The sequence below is a fragment of the Mus musculus genome, chromosome 15, assembly GCF_000001635.26.
Source record: "Mus musculus strain C57BL/6J chromosome 15, GRCm38.p6 C57BL/6J".
NCBI lineage: Eukaryota > Metazoa > Chordata > Mammalia > Rodentia > Muridae > Mus > Mus musculus.
The window spans coordinates 79,464,951-79,486,535 of NC_000081.6; the positions used below are offsets into that span (position 1 = coordinate 79,464,951).

Genomic DNA, 21,585 nt, shown 5'->3' on the forward strand with positions numbered 1-21,585 from the left:
GCCAGGTGTCCATGTGGACAGCACTCGGAAAAAAAGCAAGGTCACTATGTAGACAGATAGAGGGGGTTAGCCTGGAACTCACTATGTAGACTGATAGAGGGGGTTAGCCTGGACTCACAGAGATCCACCTGCTTCTGCTGTCCAAGTGCTGAGCATGTGCTACCATACACGGCTCAACTTTTCTTTTGAGACAGGGTCTCCTGTAGCCCAGGTTGGCCTTGAACTCCGGATCCTCCTGCCTCTACCTCCTAAGGGTTTATGGGTATGCGCCACCACTGACAACCTCTGTTTACTTCTTGTTAGTTTTTAAAAATGAAAGTAACTATTAAAAGAGTAGTGGAGCGGATGCCACATGAGGCTTGCTATTTCCAAGGTCTAAGGATGCCACGCACACTCGCAACGCTGTACAAACATCACCACCATCTGTCTCTGGAACTTTCCATCACCGCAAACTGAGGCTGCACCCTTAAAATGCCAGATCCGCAGCCACCCCCAGCTCCTCTCTCTGTTTCTGTGAACATCTCCACTCTAGGTTCCTCACACAAATGGACCCAAATACACAACCTCTCCCTTTCTTTGTTTTGTTGAGGGGGGTGGAGGGTGACGGGCTGTGTTAGGCTCTGATCCTAGGACCTTGCACATGCTTAGCAGCCTGCTGCCACCAAGCTACACAACCAGCTCTAACCTGTTCATTTCTTAAACTTGGGGACAGGTGCCTCCTCTAGGAGTAAGACCAGGCATTCGAGCAAGACATATTAGGCCTCACCAACCCCTGTCCAGACCCCAACTCTGGCTGAGGCCTTGAAGCTCTTCACAGACTTTGACCCTCCTCCGCTCTCTGCTTGCAAAAGAAAATTCCTCCCATTGTTTTGAATTCCATGATGCTGATGATGGTGATGATGACGTGGTGATGATGTTGATCGATTATGATGCTGCTGCTGCTGCTTCTACTGACAATGAGCAGGAGGAATCTCAGGCTCTCAATAACACCCACTCTGGAACTGGCATCCTTCTTGGCCAGGGTGGGCTCCAGAAACCAGCACCATGTCTTTCCCACCCTCTGGCAAGACCGAGCCCAGCCGAGTTGGATGTGAGGTGATGGGAGAGGCAGCCTCCAGTTCCCACCTTAAAGGCACCAGCTCATCTCTGCCCCTTCACCCACAGACACCCGGATTGTCCCTGCCTTTCTTTTTTTTTTTTTTTTTTTTTAAGATTTATTTATTATTTTATGTAAGTACACTGTAGCTGTCTTCAGACACACCAGAAGAGGGAGTCAGATCTTGTTACGGATGGTTGTGAGCCACCATGTGGTTGCTGGGATTTGAACTCTGGACCTTCGGAAGAGCAGTCGGGTGCTCTTACCCACTGAGCCATCTCACCAGCCCCCTGTCCCTGCCTTTCTTTCTTTCTCTTCTCAACCTGGGGGCCCTGCAGTCCTGGTATGCTTCCAGGCCCCCACCCCCACCCCCAACCCCATTGCTGGCATTGGGTTTCTGTGGCTGAAGGACCTTCACAGGCTTGGTTTGGTCACATAGTAGAGAAAGCTGCTCACAGACTGCCTTTCCTGAAGCCCCAGCTGCCCCAGCTCTAATTATCACCTGATACCTGGGCTACTGGGGAGGGCTAGGAACACTGAGGCGCACAGGGGGCAGAGCGTGCTCTAGGTCAGCCATGATAAATTCACTCGAAAGTAAGCCATAGGGTCCCTGGACAAGGTGATGCTTCCCAAAGCTAAGCAGAGGCAGAATCAGCCACCATCTTTCCAGGTGGTGGCTAAGCCTCAACCATAAATAGGATTCAAGATGGCCACTCCCCTCAGTGGGTGGAGCTGAGGTACCCAGAGACCGGGCTCTGTGAACATCTCCCTTTGTTCTCTTCTCTGTGTGAAGTGACAGCTCAATGTGGACAGGCCCAGAGATAGGAAGGGTCAAGTTTGTTAGAATCCCACTTTGTGAGCAGAGACACCAGATCAAATCCTCGGAGATCGACAGATCTAAAATAACCTCGCATGCAGCATAGCTCATTTGATACGTGGGGAAACTGAAGCTCTTGGGGTAAGACCACTCAAAGGTTTTAGCGCCAAGATGTCTTTTGGTCCTTATACTCGGTGCCTCTTATGGCCGGCCCAGGCTGGAGCACTCAGGCTGCGCTCTGCTGCTGCTCCCGTGTGGTCACATTGGGAACTACAGGCAAGTTGGGATGCCAGTCGTCCTGGCCTGTGCAAGTACGCGTTTATTCTGGCAGATGTTATTTATTCTGAGCCAGTTACGTGGTGGGGAGACACCCACTGTTTTCTCTTTTGGCGGAAAGGAAAGCCCCAGCCCACGCAGGTTGCAGCTGGATGTGTCCATTCTGGAGGAGTGTGACAGAAATAAAGTTGTCCGAGCGGTGGTCAAGCGATGCCCGATAGAAAGGCCTGAAACCAGCCCACCCTGCTCCTCAGAATGTTGATATGAAGAGCAACACCTTGGTATCCCAGCCAGCGCTAACTAGGAGAGCCTGCATCTGTTATGAAGATGTCACCTCCCCATCCCGATCCCCTCCAGTCTCCCTTTTACGGTTGGTATGCTTGGAACTGAACCTGCCCATGTAGCAGCGAGACAGAGGACAGCGTGGGACTCTTGCTGGGAGAAGCTCCAGCACATGTGGGCCGGGAGTGGGACCAGGAGAAGATGACCCCAAGAGTGTGTTCAGGACTGGCCTGAGGAGGAGGGGTGAGCCCAGAGGTACTGGTACTGGTATCCTTACAACGCCAGACCTGGCCATTCTCCATTGGCACGAGATTAAGGTCCACAGCTCTAGGGGAGAGCAAGCCAGGCCAGGCACCCAAGGCCACCAGTGATGCCCAACCTCTTGCCCTATGGCAGTGCTGCGGAGGAAGCTGGGCACTGAGGCAGGAACCTGTGGAGAGGGCAGGGCAGATTCAGAGCACCTGCAGAGACAACTCCATTAGTAGCCATGGAGTTACCTCACCTCTTGGAGGTTCAGTTCAGTTCTAAAATGATCAGAAATGTCCCTCTCAGCAGGAGAGCTGTCCAGCCCCTTACCTGCTGCAGTTCTCAGGAAAACAGACCCTGCAGCACATCTGGGCAACACAGTAGAGCTGGCTCTGATGGAGTAGCCACAGGAGAGCCAGCCCTGACATGACAGTGGGAGAGCTGGCTTTGCCTCTTGCTGGCTCTGGCATTGGGTGAGCTGGCCAGGGCAGAGCTGGAGAGCTCACCCTGATGGTGTGGGTTCTGGAGGCTGAGCAGCTCAGATACCTCACAGGCCCAGATCCAGGGCTTTGAGTTGGCCCACCCCAACGTCTACCCCAGCTATGCACTGCTGGAGTGATAAAGGGCTAGCCCTACAGATCCAAAACTACAGGATCTTCATGACACAGGATATCCGAGAGGAGTCCCAATGAGATTCCTGAATTGATAGAGTAGCAGAAGCCAGAGGCCTCAAACCACATCAAGGAGCCATTGCAATGAACATTTGCAAGCAAGGAAGGGTGGACAAAAGGGTAGACTGTGGGACACACTACAGGTTCTTCAATGAGTTTTTTTTTTCTTTTTTGGGGGGGTGGGTTGCAAGTATGAAGGGGCAGGGAGATGGGTGGAATTGGGGTACATGATGTGAAATTCACAAAGAATCAATAAAAAGTTGTTGTTTTTGGTTGTTTGGGAGGGGTATCTAAGTTTGTCTGTGCTATACTGGAACTTTTTGCATGCTAGCCAATGTTGAGCCACATTCCCAATCCTTGGGTTGGAATAATTAGAATTTTTATGGTGGAGTTTTAAATAATTAACTAATTACTTAATTTCCTTTTTTTTTTTTTTTGAGATAGGATCTCTCTGTATATAGCCCTGGATATCCCAGAGCTTACCATGTGTGATGGTTTGTATATCCTTGGACCAGGGAGTGGCACCATCTGAAGGTGTGGCCTTGTTGGAATAGGTGTGACCTGGTTGGAATGGGTGTGTCACTGTGGGTGTGGGTATAAGATCCTCACCCTAATTGCCTGAAAGTCAGTCTTCCACTAGCAGCCTTTGGATGAAGACATAGAACTCTCAGCTCCTCCTGTGCCATGCCTGCCTGGATGCTGCCATGCTCCCACCTTGATGATAATGGACTGAACCTCTGAACCTGTAAGCCAGCCCCAATTAAATGTTGTCCTTTATAAGACTTGCCTTGGTCATAGTGTCTGTTCACAGCAGTAAAACCCTAACTAAGACACCATGTAAACCAGGCTGGCCTTGAACTCACAGAGATCTGCCTGCCTCTGCCTCTCCCTCTTCCTCTGCCCCCTGACTCCTGAGATTGAAGACACACACCATTACATCTGGCAGTAGGCTTTTATTTTTTAAAAGATATTTTATTTATGTTATTTATGTCTGTGTGTATGCATGCGTTATGCACACATGTGTGCAGGTACCCACAAGGCCAGAAGATGGCACCAGGCATCCTGGAGCTGCAGTGACTGGCAGTTGTGAACTGCCTGACATGGGCACTTGGAACCAAACTCTACTCTTGTTCTGTGCAAGAACAGTAAGTCCAGCCACCTCTCCAGCCTCCTCCCCACGCCCTGCTTCTAGAGACAGGATTTCATGTGTTGAAGGCTGATCACAACCTTTTATATAGTAGAGAATGACCTTGAACCTTGGTGCCTCCAGGTACCCCTTCTAAGCATAGCAACTGTAAGTATGCACTGCTTCATCTGGCTTCTGGTGTGCTGGACAAACACTCTATAAACCAAGCTGTAGTCTTGCCCTGGTTCAGGAAAATTAGACTTTTATTGAAAGAGTTATTTGTTTTTAATCGTATATATGTGCACGTGAAAGCAAATACTCTCGGAGGCCACAAGAGGGCGTCGGATTGGAGTTATGGGTGGTTATGAGAGACCTGAAGGGGTCTTGGGAACAGAGCTGTCCCCAGCATAAGCACTTCTTCTTCTTCTCCTTCTCCTTCTCCTTCTCCTTCTCCTTCTCCTTCTCCTTCTCCTTCTCCTTCTCCTTCTCCTTCTCCTTCTCCTTCTCCTTCTCCTTCTCCTTCTCCTTCTCCTTCTCCTCCTCCTCCTCCTTCTCCTCCTCCTCCTCCTCCTCCTCCTCCTCCTCCTCCTCCGAGATTTATTTATTTTTATTTATATGAGTACACTGTAGTTGTCTTCAGGCACACCAGAAGAGGGCATCAGATTCCATTACAGATGGTTGTGAGCCACCATATGGTTGCTGGGATTTGAACTCAGAACCTCTGGAAGAGCAGCAGTCAGTGCTCTTAACTGCTGAGCCATCACTCCAGGCCCCAGATTAGACTCTTTAAAGCATGGGAATCCCCGACTCAGTGGCATATGGTCAGGAAACTTCCCTCTCTCTTTCCATTTTGACTGGAGCCAAACTCACCACCCCACCCTACCCCCATGGCCGCTGCCCGAAGCCAAGGCTTGTTTCTCTTGAAGAAGGAAATGAGCATTGACTGACGGCAGAGTCTACTCTGCAGTAGTGGACTGCAGATCTTGCCCCGCAGCAGAACTGACCCGGGAGATAGGGATACTATCCATCTTATTAATTCTGCTTCTTTTGCTGCGATAAAACACCATGACTGAGACCAAAGACACCTTAGAGAAGGAAGGGTGTATCTGGGCCCAGGAGTCCAGCAGGAGAAAAGACCATCACCGTCACCTGTGGGACCTCAGCAGCAGGCAGGCATCATGGCTGGAGCAGAAAGCTAGGCGCTCACATCTTGAACAAGCAGAGAGCAAACTAGGCACTGTAGCGGGTCTTTTAAACTCTCAAAGTCAGGAAGTGATGTAGGACGTCCTCTGACATGGCCACGCCTCCTAAGCCTCCCCTAACAGCAGCACCGACTGGAAACTAAGTATCAAATGCTGGAGACCACAAGAGACATCTCATTCAAACCTCCACACTCCCGGAGGTGGAGTGAGAGCCTAGCCCAGCCGAACCGAACCGAACCGAACCGAGCTGAGCCGAGCCGAGCCCAGCCGAGCCCAGCCGAGCCGAGCTGGGGCACCTGGGCTGCAGGGCTATAACCATCAGCAGGCATTACCTATGCAAGTATTCACTTGGCTCCCTCTCCACCTGGACTCCCCGGGAACAGGACCCCTAGCTTTCTTGCCCAAGAAAAGTGTGCCAGTCCGCAAGCCCCTGAGAAATTCTGAATGAATGGTCAAAGACACAAATGAGTAACAGTTTGGCTTCAGAGTGACACAGAGGCTTCGCTCTAACACTCCTGAGAAGCTGTGGGTTTCGGGGACCAGAGGCTGGATTCCGTGGGAGCCTGCAGAGCGGCTTCCAGAAGGACACACCTTCTGGAACTGGGACTGGTTGTTGCCTCTGAGGCCCGGGGGCGGAGAATGCAGAGGAGGAAGGCTTGCTTTTCTGTTTGAATGTTTATATTATATATTGTAATGTGCGTAGATCCTAATGTGTTATAATTATAATGCATTTCCATGTGCATGTTTAATAAATGGATGCGGAAATAAACACTCACCTGGCGAGCTCCCTTAAACACGGGCTGCAGCCCCAGCAGGTCTGGGGGTGGCAGGCAACCAGGATTGGGCTCTCCAGGTGATGCTTGTCACAGGTGGCTCTGGACTACACTTGAGGAACAAAATCACCAGCTGGGTCCTCTTCCTACCGGCCATTCAGCCAGGCTCATTTGCATGATTTTTGCATATATTTGCATGACTTCCCTAGTTCCAAATAAAGCCTGTATTATCCTTTATCCATACTTCTGCCACCCTAAGGAACACTTCCCTCTTCTCTCCTCCCCAAGACCTGGCTGCTCTGGACAAACTCCCCTCACCCTAAAGATCCCAGTGCAATGTCATCTGCATTCTACATCCTCCTGGCTCCCTAAGGCCCAGCACAGATATCACCTTCTCTGAAGCCTCTCCTGCCCCCAGCCAAGTGTCTTTAGCCCTCCTTTGAACTGCCTGAACGCTCCTCCCACCTTGCTGCGTTTGCTCACGTCATCCACCTTGGCTGGTAGGGACCGATGAGGCCAGGGCACATTAGCTTCATTCTGGAGGATCCGAAAGCAGGCTTGTGATGGTCACTTTAGCCATCTCCAGAAACTGGGTTCTGACGGCACCCCTCATTCTGTTCGTCTTTTTTCTAGAATCAACTTATTTCCCTTTGGGGTGCTCACGTGTGTCACAGGTCAGAAGACAATCTTTGGGGTTCAGTTCTTTCCTTCCACCATACAATCTGCTTGGAATCAAACTCACATTGTCAGACATGGCACCAGATGTTTTTTACCTGCTGAGCCATCTTGTTTTAATTATGATTTTTTTATTGATTTATGCATGCGGTATATGGTGTGTGTGTGTGTGTGTGTTTGTGTGTGTCTTTGCATGTGTGTGTGAATATGTGTGTGTGTGTGCATGAGTGTTTGCACGTGTACATGTGTGCCTGTTTGTGTGTGTGTGAGCGAGTGCGTGTGTGTACATGTGCACATGCACACATGCACACACACACACACACACACACACACACACACACACACACACACACATATATGAAGACCAACACCAGCTATTTTCCCTCAACTGCCTTCTTGCTTTAGTTTTGATGTTTTTGTTGAGACAGGGTCTCTCAGTCTGAGCTTCGGACACTGTTTCTGCTTCATCCCAGCTTTGGGGTTACGGACTTGCCAACGTCTTTATATGTGTTGTAGGATCTGAACTCAGGTCCTTTGCTTGCCTGCCAGGTCCTTTGCTGACTGAGCCATCTCCCAGCAGCTACCCCCACCCTCACCCCGTCTTACTCATTTGGCTCGTGTGTTTTGGACTGCTGGAATTGAACCTAAGGCCTTGTGTATGTGAAGCAAGCAGTCTACCACCGAGCTGCATTTCCAGCCCCGAGTCAATGTCATTTGGATTTGTTTTGCTCTACTTGATTTAATTAGGTCTAAAATTACCAAGTCATTCACACTTAAGTAAAAATATTCCAGCCCTGAAATAGCTGGGGGGAAAAATAGACTCCCTTCTCTTCCCCATTCTCCCCCAGCCACACTCTCTAGGATGAACCACTGTTCAGTCCTGGGTCTCCTACCACACCATATTTGCATGTTTATATACATGTGATGTATACAAGTATATATAAACACAGCATTTTATAATAAGATATACATGCAAAGACACATGAAGAAAATGCAGGGACTGGAGAGACTGCTCAGCACTAAGACCACGTGTCTCTTTCATAGAACCCAGGCTCAGTTCCCAGCACCCACAGCAGGCAGCTCACAACTGCCTGTGATTCCAGCCCAGGGCTATCTGATGCCCTCTTCTGGCCTCTGTGGGTACTGCATACATGTGCACGTTACCCACCCCCATATACATAAAAAACAATATAATAAAAGTAATTTTTTTAAGAAAAAGAAAAAGAAAGCCAGGTGTGGTGGTGCACGCCTTTAATCTCAGCACTTGGGAGGCAGATGCAGGCGGATTTCTGAGTTCGAGGCCAGCCTGGTCTACAAAGTGAGTTCCAGGACAGCCAGGGCTATACAGAAAAACCCTGTCTCAAAATAAAATAAAATAAAATAAAATAAAATAAAATAAAATAAAATAAAATATAAAAAAGAATAAAGATACTCACCTATGTGCCCATGGCTCCTGAAATTCCAATCTTGTGAGCACACCCCTGAGGCCCTCTGCAGAAGTGCCTCCTCCCCCCTCCCCCCTCCTGTGACTTTTTCCTTACAGATGGACCATAGAATATATTTCCCTAAATAATAAATTTGCGACGAGAGTTGCTAAATTAGCATGCGTGCAACATGTTCAACTTTATTAGGCAAGACTGAACTATTTTCCAAGGGAGGATGAAGCAGCCTACACTCCCGCCCAGAGTGGAGGAGCATCCCCGAGGTTCTACATCCTCACCAAATCTGGCGCTCCTCAACTTCATGATTCCTGCCAAGCTAGTGGGAGTAAGATTCTAACTCACTGTGGCCCTGATTTGCATTTCCCTGATTACTAATGAGTTTCTGGTTTGTTGATATCTTCTATATCCTTAGTGATTTTTTTTCATATTTTTCATCTGTCAGTCACTGAAAGGCTGTAATGAAAATCTGTAATTTGTGCTGGGTTTGTTTATGTCGCCTTGTTTATATATATATATATATATATATGAGATTTTACTTTTAATGTCATGTATGCAGTTTCCATAGAGGCCAAAAGGGGGCGTCAGATCCCTTGACTGTTAAAGGTACCCGTGAGCTGTCCAACGTGAATGCTGGAAACTGCACACCAGTCTTCTACAAAGAGGGTGCGCACAGTCTTCAGCCCTGGGCCATCTCCCCGTCCCCATGCTAATGTTAGGAAGTGTGTAAGAGTTTAGAATTGTTATATCTTCCTGGTGTTGTCTTCCTTAATGTATTCTAAAAATGCCTTTGCCTTGAAGTCTAGTTCATCTGACATCATGATAATGACAATTCTTTTGATCTTTCTCCAAACAAAGCAGGGCAATTCATTGCCGCCTCCTCTCCTTGTCTGAGTCAAATCACTTCCAAGTTGCCAGGTGGCCTTACTAAGAGGTGACTCAGTTTCTTATTTAAAAATATTTTTTTATCTTAGAAAATTTCAAGCATATACAAAAGAGAACAGTGTGGATTGAGCCCCAAGTTACTCTGCAACTTAGACCCGATACCTTTAGCTCCCATACCGACTTCAAGAAAATCTCATGTCATGTCGACCAACTCTAAATATTTGAGTATTAGCCTCAAGAAGTAGATTTTTATTTATTTTTGAAGATAGGGGTCACACTATTATCTGTGGTTGGCCTGGAACTCACTATGTAGACCAGGCTGGCTTCGAACTCACAATAATCTGCCTGCCTCTGCCTCCTGGTGTGCTGGGATTAAAAGTGTGCTAACCACACTCAGCAAGACCCTTCTTTAAAATAACACACACAGACAAACAAACAACAACAACAGAAAACCAAATTCCTCCACCACCATCTAGGAGAATCCCCTAGCCACATCTGATGTCATCTTTAAAAAAAAAAAAGATTTATTTATTTTATGTATATGAGTACACTGTAGATGTCTTCAGACACAGCACAAGAGGACATCAGATCCCATTACAGATGGTTGTGAGCCACCATGTGATTGCTGGGAATTGAACTCAGGACCTTCAGAAGAGCAGTCAGTGCTCTTAACTGCTGAGCCATCTCTCCATCCCCTGATGTCATCTTTTAGTAACCTCTGTTCACTTTGGAATGTAGAAGAAGCCCAGAGGCTATGATGGGTCATCATCATCATGTTCCACCAACTACATAGTATCCCAGCATGGTGAAACCACTGCCTTTCTCAGGTAAATAAACAGCACCAAGCAAGCAGCCTGGTTAAATGAGGTGGAGCACATACAGACATTAAGGTAAGACGGGGACTTATTAGTAGGAGGAAGGGACACAAGAGGGTGGGGATGAGTGAGGACAATGAGAAGATAACCAAGTCCCCTCCAGCCCCACGGTCCCCCCTCCACCTCTTATTTTCCTTGAGATTTGTTTGTTGAAGCTATGTTCTTTGTGCTTTGTATGAACATGTGTCCTTTAAAGAAATCGGACACCTGACCAACTTTAGGAGCAGATAGGATCTGATGCTGCAGTGGGGAGGGCACTGGGAATTAAACCCAGGTGTGCTGATTAGTCTTGTAAACTTGACACATACTGGAGTCACCCAGAAACAGAAAGCTTCATCAGCTTGGTCGTGGGGGCACTTTCTTGATTAATGGTTGCCATGGGAAACTCTAGCCCACTGTGGGCGGTGTCATCCCTAGGCAGGTTGTGGCTGAGTGAGCCTAGGTGCAAGTCAGTGAGCAGCATCTTCATAGTCTCTGCTTCCGTTCCTGGGCTCAGGTTCCTGCCTTAAGTGTTGTTCAGGCCTCCTGAGATGGTAGTCGATTGCCCAGAATTGTAAGGTGAAAGAAATCCTTTCCTCTCCTACTTACTGTTAATCAAAGTATTGTTTTGGTGTTTTGCTTTGCTAAAGATTTATTTAGCTGAGCGTGATGGCATATGCCTTTAATCCCAGCACATGGGAGGCAGAGGCAGGTGGATTTCTGAGTTTGAGGCCAGCCTGCTCTACAGAGTGAGTTCCAGGACAGCCAGGGCTACACAGAGAAACCCTGTCTCAAAAAACAAAAACAAACAAACAAACACCCAGAAACACCCCCCCCCAAAAAACCAAAAGATTTATTTATTATTATATGTAAGTACACTGTAGCTGTCTTTAGACCAGAAGAGGGTGTCAGATCTCGTTAAGGATGGTTGTGAGCCACCATGTGGTTGCTGGGATTTGAACTCAGGACCTTCGGAAGAGCAGTCAGTGGTCTTAACTGCTGAGCTATCTCCCCAGCCCCCAAAGTATTATGTGTTTGTTTGCTCGCTTACTTTGTTTTGTTTTTGAGATAGGGTTTCCTTGTGTAGCTTTGGCTATCTTGGAGCTTGCTCTGTAAATCAGGCTGGCCTTGAACTCACAGAGATGCATCCACCTCTGCTGTGATTAAAGGCATTCACCACCACTGCTTGGTTAGAGCATTTGATCACAGTGACAGGAAGCAAATGAGAACACAAGACTTCACCAATGCCCTGCAAGCATTCCACCATTGAGACACATCCCCGTGTGTGTGTGTGTGTGTGTGTGTGTGTGTGTGTGTGTGTGTGTGTGTGTGTGTGTGAGAGAGAGAGAGAGAGAGAGAGAAAGAGAGAGAGAGAGAGCCGTTTATTTTTAATACTGAGTCTTTAAAATCAGTAGGTATCTTCCATGCATGGCACCTTCCTGTGAGAGCAACTATGAACTGGGCTAAGGTTGCAGTAGTCACAGGACCTCACCTCTCATACAGCAACATGGGATCAGCACAGGGCAGAATGCACTTTGCAAACACAGGCGCTCTCAACAGGGTTGTACTCACAGCCTTGCTAAATTCCAGCCTCTTTACTGCCCAACCCCCCTCTGGACCTCCTCAGAGAGGGCTAGCCAGCCCCAGGTCCCAGAGACCACCCCTGGGCTGGGCTGGGCAAAGGGATAGCCCCAATATTGTCCTTCTCCCTTCCTGCCCCCTACCTAGCCTGCCATACTTTCCTGACTACTAAACACTTTGGTGGGTGAACTTTCCCTGGAAGGAGACTGAGGGATCGTTCTGTGGCCCTCTGAGGCAGGAGAGGAAACTGAGGCAAACCACTCCTGAAGTTGAGCTGCGGGGGGCTTCCATGTGGACGACTGGCAGCTGAGGGTCTCCAGATGCCCCTGAGGTGGCTGGGCCTGGTCTTCACCAGGCAGACTGAGTACCAGGCTCTCTCCAGGCAGGAGCCAGTCACTGCAGAAAAGGACTGGAAAAGAGCCTTTGCGGTTGTTGGGTAGTCTGCCAGAGTCGACCCTGGACCTCAATTGAGAGGTGAGTTTTGAAGGCCGGGGATAAAAATAACAGCCATTAGCTGGGCTGAGTGCTTCATCTGGCCACTCAGAGCAGCCCCAAGGTGGCAGTCCTCATGTCCTCCTCCTGCAGATCAGCGAGCAGTGCCTCCTCCGCCAGCTGTGGAGAGGTTCGCCTGCCTCCATACAACCCAGCAGAACTGTCCCCAGCTTCCAGGTTCTATGAGACCTCTGGCAAGGTCACACAGAATGGACCTTTGTGTGTCCCCTCCAACTCTCATCTTCCTTCCTTGGCTCCCTGCCAGGTTCACTGTCTCTCCCCTCCCCCCGCCACGCCAACTGTCTCCCCAGGTTTCCACGGGCTTCAGCTAGACCCTTCAGGACTCTGAATAAGACTAGTGTTTCTTCCTGATTGCAGCTCACACCACCACTCAGAACAGCCCCAGTGATGGTCAGCTCACCTTGGGCAATGTGGCTGGGTCTGGAGTTGCCTTCAGTGTTCTATCTCTGTGACAAAATCCCCTTTAAAATTAACTAAATAGGGGGAGAGGTGTATTTTGAGATGGGTTTGGGGGGGGGTGATGGGATGGGTAGAAACAGGACTTCACGCAGCTCAAACCATCTTCAAATGACTCCTGTAGTTAAAAATAACCTTAAACGCTGGCCCCTGGGCTGGAGAGATGGCTCAGCGGTTAAGAGCATTGACTGCTCTTCCAGAGGTCCTGAGTTCAAATCCCAGCAACCACATGGTGGCTCACAACCATCCGTAATGAGATCTGATGCCCTCTTCTGATGTGTCTGAAGACAGCTACAGTGTACTTACATATAATAATAAATAAAATCTTTAAAAATCAAATCAAAACAAAACAAAACAAACAAACAAACAAAAAAAAAACGCTGGACCTTCCTGCTCCCACCTCTCAAGTGCTGGGATTACAAGTGGGTACCACCCCACCTGGTCTGGCACAGGGAATTGTACCTGGGACCTTTGTGTCTCAGACAAGCACTCTACCATCTTAGCCACGGCCTCAGCCTGAAGGGTAGATTTTGGCTCTTGGTTTTCAAGGTTCTCCCCCATAGTAAGCTCCTTTTAGGTCTCTGGGCATCAGACGGTGTGCACACACTCAGCAAAGGTTCTACCTCAGGGTAGCTTTCAAGAGCCTACCCCTGAGGACCTCCCGATGACCCACCTCCAGGTGACCTGACTCCTGAAGGTTCTACCACCTCTCTCTCAACACTGTCACACACTGGCAGCAAAGCCTTTAACCAGAGGGACCTTTGGAGGAATGTTCTGGCTGCAAATCATGTCATGACCATAGGCTGAGATGCTGCGAGCCCAGAGCTTGGAGCTGTGACAATATTGCTAGAGTCTCTGCTTCATCTCCAGCTCCCTACCTCCCCACCCACCCCTGTCACTCACTGTCACCTCCCCTTCTCCCAGGACCCCTTAGTAGACCTAGCATCTTTGGTCCTCAGCCTGCATCCTCTGCCAGCCACCAGTGTGTGGCAAAGCCCAACGAGGAAGGGAAAGCCTCCTTGTCCACGCCTTCCCGACAGGGCCCAGGCCATAAATAGCCCCTTTCCTTTTCTCCTCTGTGAGCCCCATTGCCCATGCCCTGCCTCCCCTCACCTGTCAGAAGGGACTGGAATCTGTCCATCCCTTCTACTCCCTGTCATTAACCTGTCTGCTTCCCCACTGCCCACCCTGAGACTTCTCGCAGGCTTGACAGGTCCTCAGCCCCAGGCTGCCCCCTCCCTTTCCCGCTGTCTCCTCCGGCTTCCTTCGGGGGCCTTGAGACTTGAGGATTGACAAGGGTCTGTGAGCTCTCATCGCCCACCCCACGTCAGCCCACTCAGCCACCAGAGCAAAGCTTCCTGGAGTCCACCCTCCTTCCTACTTCTGCTCCCAGGCTGCCTGCCGTGCTCCTGCTGCCTGCAAGAAAAGGCTCTGGCTCCTCCATCTGACATTCAAGCCTCCGGTCCTGTTGTCCCCATTCCACACAGTTTATTACCCCTACTCTGGCTGAAGAAAGGCCAGGTGTCTGTCAGCCTACTATCCCAGGCTTGCCCCCTCTCCATACATGGGGTCCCACTGTGCTCCTGTCTTTCCTCCCATCATGCAACTGGAAAATCTGACACCCACTCCTGTCCAGTCGGGTAGGAATTTGTGCTCCCGGGCTAGTGACTGGCCAGAGGTCTTTTCGAACACTACACCCCAGTGTGGAAGAGCCGTAGGCCGGGTTCCAGGCACAGCTCTGGTTTAGTGCCAAAGCCCCTTGCCTGAGACAGGGCCTCCATTGCTTATGGGAGGGGCTCATAAATTATTTGTCAGGTAAGGGAGCTTTTTAGGATCAGTCATGATTCTGGGATTCAGCATCGATCTGGGCCAGGTGCTAAGGTCAGGGGTAGAATGTGGGATGCCTGGTGCCGATGTCTATCCTGTCCACAGGGACCTAGGCAGTGCTTTGGGCTGGCAGGTTCCTGCCTGGTCCATGAAGTGATTTGATGCCAGACTTGAGGGAGTCAGTGGACAGTGAGAGTATAGGCCCTGCAGGTCCCTAGGGCCTAAGGGAGGTAGCAAAGAGGCTTGGATGACTTTGCTAAGTGCCGGTTCTGTCCTAACCTGCTCTCTTCCCGAGGCCTCCCACCATCTTCAGAAAGAGCCAGGAATAGAATCCACGCTTGCACAACACACCAGAACCCCAGGAGCCATGAAACCCAGCTCCTAACCTTGAAGACGTGGAAATGAAGCTTCGGAGAAGGGACGAGATGACCCTGGACTACACAGTGGTTAAAAAATGCTCCCTCCTGCCCACCTCAGGGCTCACGTATACCCGCTGCTAAGCAATGAGTCTGGTTTCTCTTTTCCCCAGGGTTGCCAGGAAACTCCAAGTCTGCTCTCACACTAATTGTGTCATTTATTGTTAAGTTGATCAAACTGTTTCCAAAGGCCACTCACATTTATTTAGATGATTTAGATCATTTAACACCAGACCCCCATACCTGCCATGCCCAGTCACACACAGGCTCTCATTTAGTTCATACAAAATGAAGATAGATATATGAATATCACACACACACACACACACACACACACACACACACACACACGGACAAATTTACCTGCCCAAGGTCACACAGCTGCCAAGTCCCAAGGGCAAAATTCCAACCTAGGAGCCTCTGCCTCTCAGTCTTCCCTCCCAGTTGGGGGACATGGGGTGCCAAGGGTCTTGACTTCATTGTCCCTTGATCGCTGTCCTTCCTCCTCACACCAGGAGGGAAGCTGGGGTGTTAAAACCTTCCCATCCTTAAAAGGTGTAGCTTATTTTCATGGGAGGATGTGAATGCTCCAGTCTTTCATCTTTGGGGTTTGTTTGCTTTTTGAGATAAAGTCTTCGTATGTGGCTGTCCTGGAACTTGCCAGGTAGACCAGGCTAGCCTGGAACTCACAGAGATCCATCTGCTCCTGTCAAACTCCAAAAATGGAAGATTTGCCTGGGAGTGATGGTACCCACACCTTTAACATTAGCCCTTGGGAGGCAAAAGCGGGAGGGTCCAGAGTTCACAATCATCTTTAGCTACACACTGAGTTTGAGGCCAGCCTGGGCTACATGAGACCTAGTCTTTAAAACAAACAAACAAAACTAACAAAACATACAATACTGCCCAGAACAGCCCATATCCAGAAAAGATGAGAGAAGCTACATGCAGGAAGAAGCCTGCATGATCCAAGAAAGGCCTTATAGTGACAATTCGTAGCTGAATGCCACCTGGGCTCCTCTCTAGTTCTCTCTAAGCTGTTTTAAGTTCCTAAGGAAAACTCCAGAAGCCATCTCGGAGGAAGCCATGGCGAGCCAAGATTACTCTTGAATGGTAGTTTTTCCAGGCAGCCGGCAGGTGCGGGGGCGGAGCTTCAGTGAGACCACACCCTCCTGCCCTTCCCTCCCCTCCTACACCTGTGCTCCCTTCAAGTCCTTCGTGATCTCTCTTCCAGACTGAAGAGCAGGCTCTAGGCTAGACAAGGCTGGCCCATCTTCCCCGGGCTGAGCAGAAAAGGGCGTGGTGGCACCTCCAAAAGTCCCCGCAGCTGCTAACCAGTTTGCATGACTGAGCACCAAGGTATCGAAGCTGCTCGCCGCCCCCAGATGCAGCCACCAGGAGAGCAGGGAAGGAGAGAGAGAGAGATCAGAGGAGCTGCACACGGAGCTGGGAAGCGGGTGGGAGGGCTGCGAAAGGGGAGCAGGTGGGAGAGAGGTGAGTCAGCAGAGCTGAGCCCAGCTTGCAGCCTGCCTGGAGCGGTGCAGTTGAGCTCTCTTGCACCCTGGATCTGGCGTGGTGGCAGCTGTGGTGGTGGTGTGGCCTGAGAAAAGAATGGGGTTGTCTGAAAGACACGGTTGCCCCCAACAGTCAGTGCAAGAGGCTAACTGGTAACAATGTTTGGGGGGCGGGGTGCTGAAAGGCTTGTCCCTGGGTGGCCCTCTAAACTTGGCCTCTTGCTGGAGTGGACAGCAAGAAGAATGTGGATACCTGTTCCACATTCTGGGCCCAGTGGGAGACCGGAGCAGAGGCAGTTCCTTCCCATCACCTGGGACAATCAGGAGAGGAGGGCCTCCCCGTGTCCTCCTGGGGCTGGAAGGTAGGGCATCCCTGAGAAGCTTCCTGGGTTTGGGGCGAGCCTGGGTGGCTAGGCCATTGATTGAGCCTTTTCTTTTGCTGAATGCTACCTCTCATCTTCTGCTTCAGCCCTTGGAGGCTGCTAATGGTTACTGGCACCCTTGGAATCCCAGGGTGGGGAAACACGGCAGGCAGCATCCCCTCCGTCCATCTCTGGCCTCAGAGGATGGGAGAGGAGAAGCAGGCCTCAGAGCCGTATATAGTGAAGTCCAGTCCTTAGTTCTCCAGGTCTGTATGTCTTATTAGTCCATCAAATGTGATGTGAACTCAGCCCTTGACTGACTGCAGTAAGCTACCTATGGGGGGCGGGGGGAGGATGTCTTAGATCCCAAGCTAGCCTCTTTCCAGGAAAGAACTCTCAGATTCCCTTGTCAAATGGTTAAAGCATGCTGGGTGTGCTGTATTTATCTAAATGGTTGCTTGCGGCCATGGCTGGTGTTCTGTGATCGTCATAGACCCACCTTCCTTCGCAGTAGGTAAGCTGGTATATTGGCAGAGAGGTTCCTGAGACCACACAGGGTACTTTCTGCTTTTCCACAGCCTGAATGCTAGGCACACGGTTGGCATGTAGAACAGAGTGGCTGAAGGGATGGGGCTAGACCATCCAGCACTTTTCTCCCGGGCAGCCCTCGACACTAACTTGCTACACTCCGCAGAGATCGGGTCTGGTTCCCCCCCCCCTTTGCCTCAGAGAGTGGGCTCCTGATGCCTGGGAGCCCTCGGCTACTCACAGACTTTGAAGGACAGGTAACGGTTACCTGATGCAGGTTGGCTCTTCACATAACACAAACTATGGAGCTCAGAGAGAAGGACTTACCAGAGGTCCCATGGCAAGGCAGAAACCGGGTTCTCAGTAGGTTTCTGGGGCCCCTCCCACCAGGGTGTCCTGCAGGCTCCCTGAGCAGTGTGTAGAGACACGAGTGTGTGTACGTCTGCGTGTGGGTCAATCCAGTGGGCGCTTCCTACTTCCTCTGAGGTACCAAGATTTGATTCAGACCTAGCTTCTATGATACTCACCCAGGGTCCTTCCATTGACTACCAGGGGGCAGAGGTCCCTGTGTATCTCCGGAAGGGTATGTACCCCTGAGAAGGCCTAAGGGATGAAAGACACACATGACCTAGATTCCATCCCCAGCACCTGTGTTTTAATGAAAAAAAAAAAAGCTGGCCCTCGACAGGAGATCCGGGGGCTCTCTGGTCAGCTACCCTAATCATGTGCTCCAGGCCAGTGAGAGACCCTGTTTCAAAAAAAAAAAAAAATAATAAGGTGGGTGGGGCTGGAGAGGCGGCTCAGCGGTTAAGGGCACTTGTTGCTTTTGCAGAGGACCCAGATTAGATTCCCAGAACCACATGGTGGCTCACAACCCTCAGTAACTCCCTGCCCTGAGGATTCCATGCTATCTTTTGGCCTCTGCAGGCATCAGTTGCACACACATACATAGGGGGAGGGGGGGAAGGAATGCCCATGAAAATGAAAATAAATTTTAAAAAAAAGGGTAGATGGCCCCCGAAGGACAACATCTGAGGTTGTCCTTTGGCTTCCATAAGGACACACATGTGCACCTGCGCGCGCGCGCGCGCACACACACACACACACACACACACACACACACACACGCTAGTTTTAAAGAAAAGGGGCCACATACAGATACTCACATGCTTGCTTGCGCTCTCTCTCTCTCTCTCTCTCTCTCTCCTCTCTCTACCAGCCTACTTCTAGTGGACCATATGCTTTATTAAAAATAGTTACAAACGCCGTCATCAATCTGGAAACTGGAGGGACTGCAAGGAGGGAGGGGTACTCATCCTACCTCTGAGTCCCCTCTGTACCCAAACCCAACACCATACAGAGCCGGCTTCAAAGGTCTCAAGGGACCAGCCAGCTGGGTCGGGCTGAGGCTGGACGGGGGAGTGCACAGAGAGGGGTTGGCAGCCTCTCTCTGTCTCACAGGTAGAAATGGGCAGAGGTGGACTTGTGTCTCCATCTCTTCCATTTATAGATATTTACAAAAGAGAATCAAGAGCACAGACCACAGTCATGCAAAAGAAACACACCCTTCCCCCTCCCCCAGACCCACCCTGCCCACCCAGAACCCCATGATGCCCGCCCCCCAGCAGTCCAGCCGCCTTCCCCGAGGTCCTGAGAGCAGAAGGGGTACATCCTTGAAGGGTCAGTGGGAAAAGGGTGGAAGATCTGGGGGCCCAGAGCCACCGTGGGGAGATGCCAGGGGGCCCTGGGCCATCAGGGCGGAGTACCTGGGTCCTTTCCAGTCCTGGGCCCTGTAGTCAACAGGAAGGGATCTCCCAGTCTTTGAAGCCCCCACCTTCCTCTAGGTCCACAGAGCCACGTTCAACTCTGTCCTAAGAGTGGAAGGCTTGTCCTGGCGTCCCACCCCTGGCAGAGGCTCTTGCGGGAATAGAGGAGGGCAGGGCCTGGAGGTCAGATGGCAGATTCCCTGCGATAGGAAATATTGTCCAGTGGAAGGGTGGCGGCTTGCATGCGCTCCAGATCCAGGTGGCTGCCAAACTCAAGCATCCGGATAATGCCTGCCTCCTCTTTGGAACCTGCCTCCAGGCCCAGGCCTGCAGCCACGGCTGCTGCGGCCGCAGCCTCCTCTTCCATCTCCTCTTCCTCCTGGCTCATAAGGGCCAGCTCATTCTCATAGCAGAAGGCACTGGGAGGGGGCGGTGGGGCGGGCAGCACCGTGATCTTGCTCTCCTGCAGCTCACGGGCGGAGCAGCAAGGCGTGCCAGCCACCTCATAGGTCTTGTGGAATCGTGAGTAGTCCACCTTGTAGTGACTCTTTTCCTCGAAGACCACAGGCTCAAACCGGTGACCCCACAGGATCTCACTGGCCAGATAGGAGCTGCGGGCCTGAGTGGTCATAGCCGTGGCCTCCACCATACCCTCCAGGATGACCACAATCTCAAAGTCCTCTGACTCCAGCTCCTCCTTGCCCATGCCGTAGAGTGGGCTGTCCTCGTCGATTTCATGCACTATGATGATGGGTGACACCAAGAAGATGCGGTCCAGGCCGATGTCATAGCCCACGTTGAGGTCCCGCTGGTCCAGTGGCAGGTACTCACCCTCCTGTGTCATGTAGGGTTTGATGAGCTGGGCCCGGACGTGGGCCTCCACAATGTGACTCTTGCGCAGGTTACCCACGCGCCACATCAGGCAGAGCTTGCCGTCTCGAACGGAGATGACAGCATGGTGGCTGAACAGCAGGGTCTGTGCCCGCTTCTTGGGCCGTGCCATCTTGGCCATGATCGTGCCAATCATGAAGGAGTCAATGACACAGCCCACAATGGACTGGACAACCACCGCAATGACCGCCAACGGGCACTCCTCTGTCACACACCGGAACCCGTAGCCAATGGTCGTCTGGGTCTCCACTGAGAAGAGGAAGGCCCCCAAAAAGCCGTTTACGTGCATGATACAGGGTTTGGGGGCATTCGGGCTTGCCCCGCCATTGCCCCCCGGGCCTCCTGCCGCGGGCACAGAGGGACTGGCCTCCAGGTCACCATGGAAGAAGGCAATGCACCAGAAGAGGAGGCCGAAGAAGAGCCAGGAAACGAGGAAGGCCGCGGAGAAGATCATGAGCATATAGCGCCAGCGCGTGTCCACGCAGGTGGTGAAGATGTCTGCCATGTAGCGCTGGGACTTGTTGCTCAGGTTGGCGAAGTAGACGTTACACTGGCCGTTCTTCTTGACAAAGCGGTTGCGGCGTTTCCGCCTGGGCACGTGGGCCTGCCCGTTTCGGTTGTGTCCGTGCATGACCTGAGGACGTCGTCGTGGTCACCTGGGGAGATGCAGGGCCTGTGGGGGACAAGGGACAGGTGAGTTGCTGGAGAGCGAGGGGGGTGTGGTGGTAAAGAAACAACCTGCCAGACTCTCAGGACCAGAAAAGCCTACATGAGACCTCAAGACTTCCGTGGACTCTCAGAGGGGTTGTGGCAGAGGACGGTTTGGAGACCAGGCCTGAGCCCATGTCACTTTGTCTGATCCAACCCCCTGGGGTCTGCCGGACAAAGAGTAGGATCTAGATCCTACTTCTGCTCAATGTGGCCCTTCCAACTTGCCATTGTTCTGGAAGCTTCTATATGGATATTTTTCTATTTTCTTGTTTTTTTTAAGATTTATTTATTTATTTTATTTATATGAGTACACTGTAGCTGTCTTCAGACATACCAGAAGAGGGCATAAGGTCTTATTATAGATGGTTGTGAGCCACCATGTGGTTGCTGGGATTTGAACTCAGGACCTTTGGAAGAGCTGTCAGTGCTCTTAACCGCCAAGCCATCTCTCCAGCCCCTATTTTCTGTTTTTGAAGTAAGGTGTCAATCATGTTGTCTCTGCTAAGCTGGAACTCATGTAGACCAGGCTGGCCTTGAACCCAGAGATATGACTGCCTCTGCCTGCCAAATGTGGAACCAAACTGATGCATCGCTATGCTCACCCTTCATTTCATCATCACCACTACCACCACCACCACCACCACCACCACCATCATCAGGAAGGGGCATACTTGCTAT

The 21,585-nt window shown here is 50.8% G+C and overlaps 1 protein-coding gene and 1 long non-coding RNA gene across 8 annotated transcripts in view; both read right to left on the reverse strand.

The window, feature by feature from the left end:
• The window catches only part of Gm41359, a 6,024-nt gene extending 5,187 nt beyond the window's left edge, over nucleotides 1–837 (reverse strand). For 3 of the 4 annotated variants that reach the window (XR_875483.2, XR_875482.2, XR_875481.2), the window contains exons 1-2: nucleotides 686–837; nucleotides 1–44 (exon numbers count right to left, since the gene is read on the reverse strand). The exon at nucleotides 1–44 is cut by the window's left edge and continues 108 nt beyond it. This is a non-coding gene — a long non-coding RNA (predicted gene, 41359). The remainder of the gene's footprint in view (nucleotides 45–685) is intronic. The other variant, XR_003951552.1, reaches the window with a different exon arrangement.
• A 14,438-nt stretch (nucleotides 838–15,275) lies between these two features.
• The window catches only part of Kcnj4 (potassium inwardly-rectifying channel, subfamily J, member 4), a 32,286-nt gene continuing 25,976 nt past the window's right edge, over nucleotides 15,276–21,585 (reverse strand). For 3 of the 4 annotated variants that reach the window (XM_006520486.4, XM_006520488.3, XM_006520487.4), the window contains exon 2: nucleotides 15,276–20,869. In XM_006520486.4, coding sequence (XP_006520549.1) covers nucleotides 19,490–20,827 — 1,338 coding nt within the window. In that variant the 5' untranslated portion in view covers nucleotides 20,828–20,869 and the 3' untranslated portion in view covers nucleotides 15,276–19,489. The remainder of the gene's footprint in view (nucleotides 20,870–21,585) is intronic. The other variant, NM_008427.5, reaches the window with a different exon arrangement.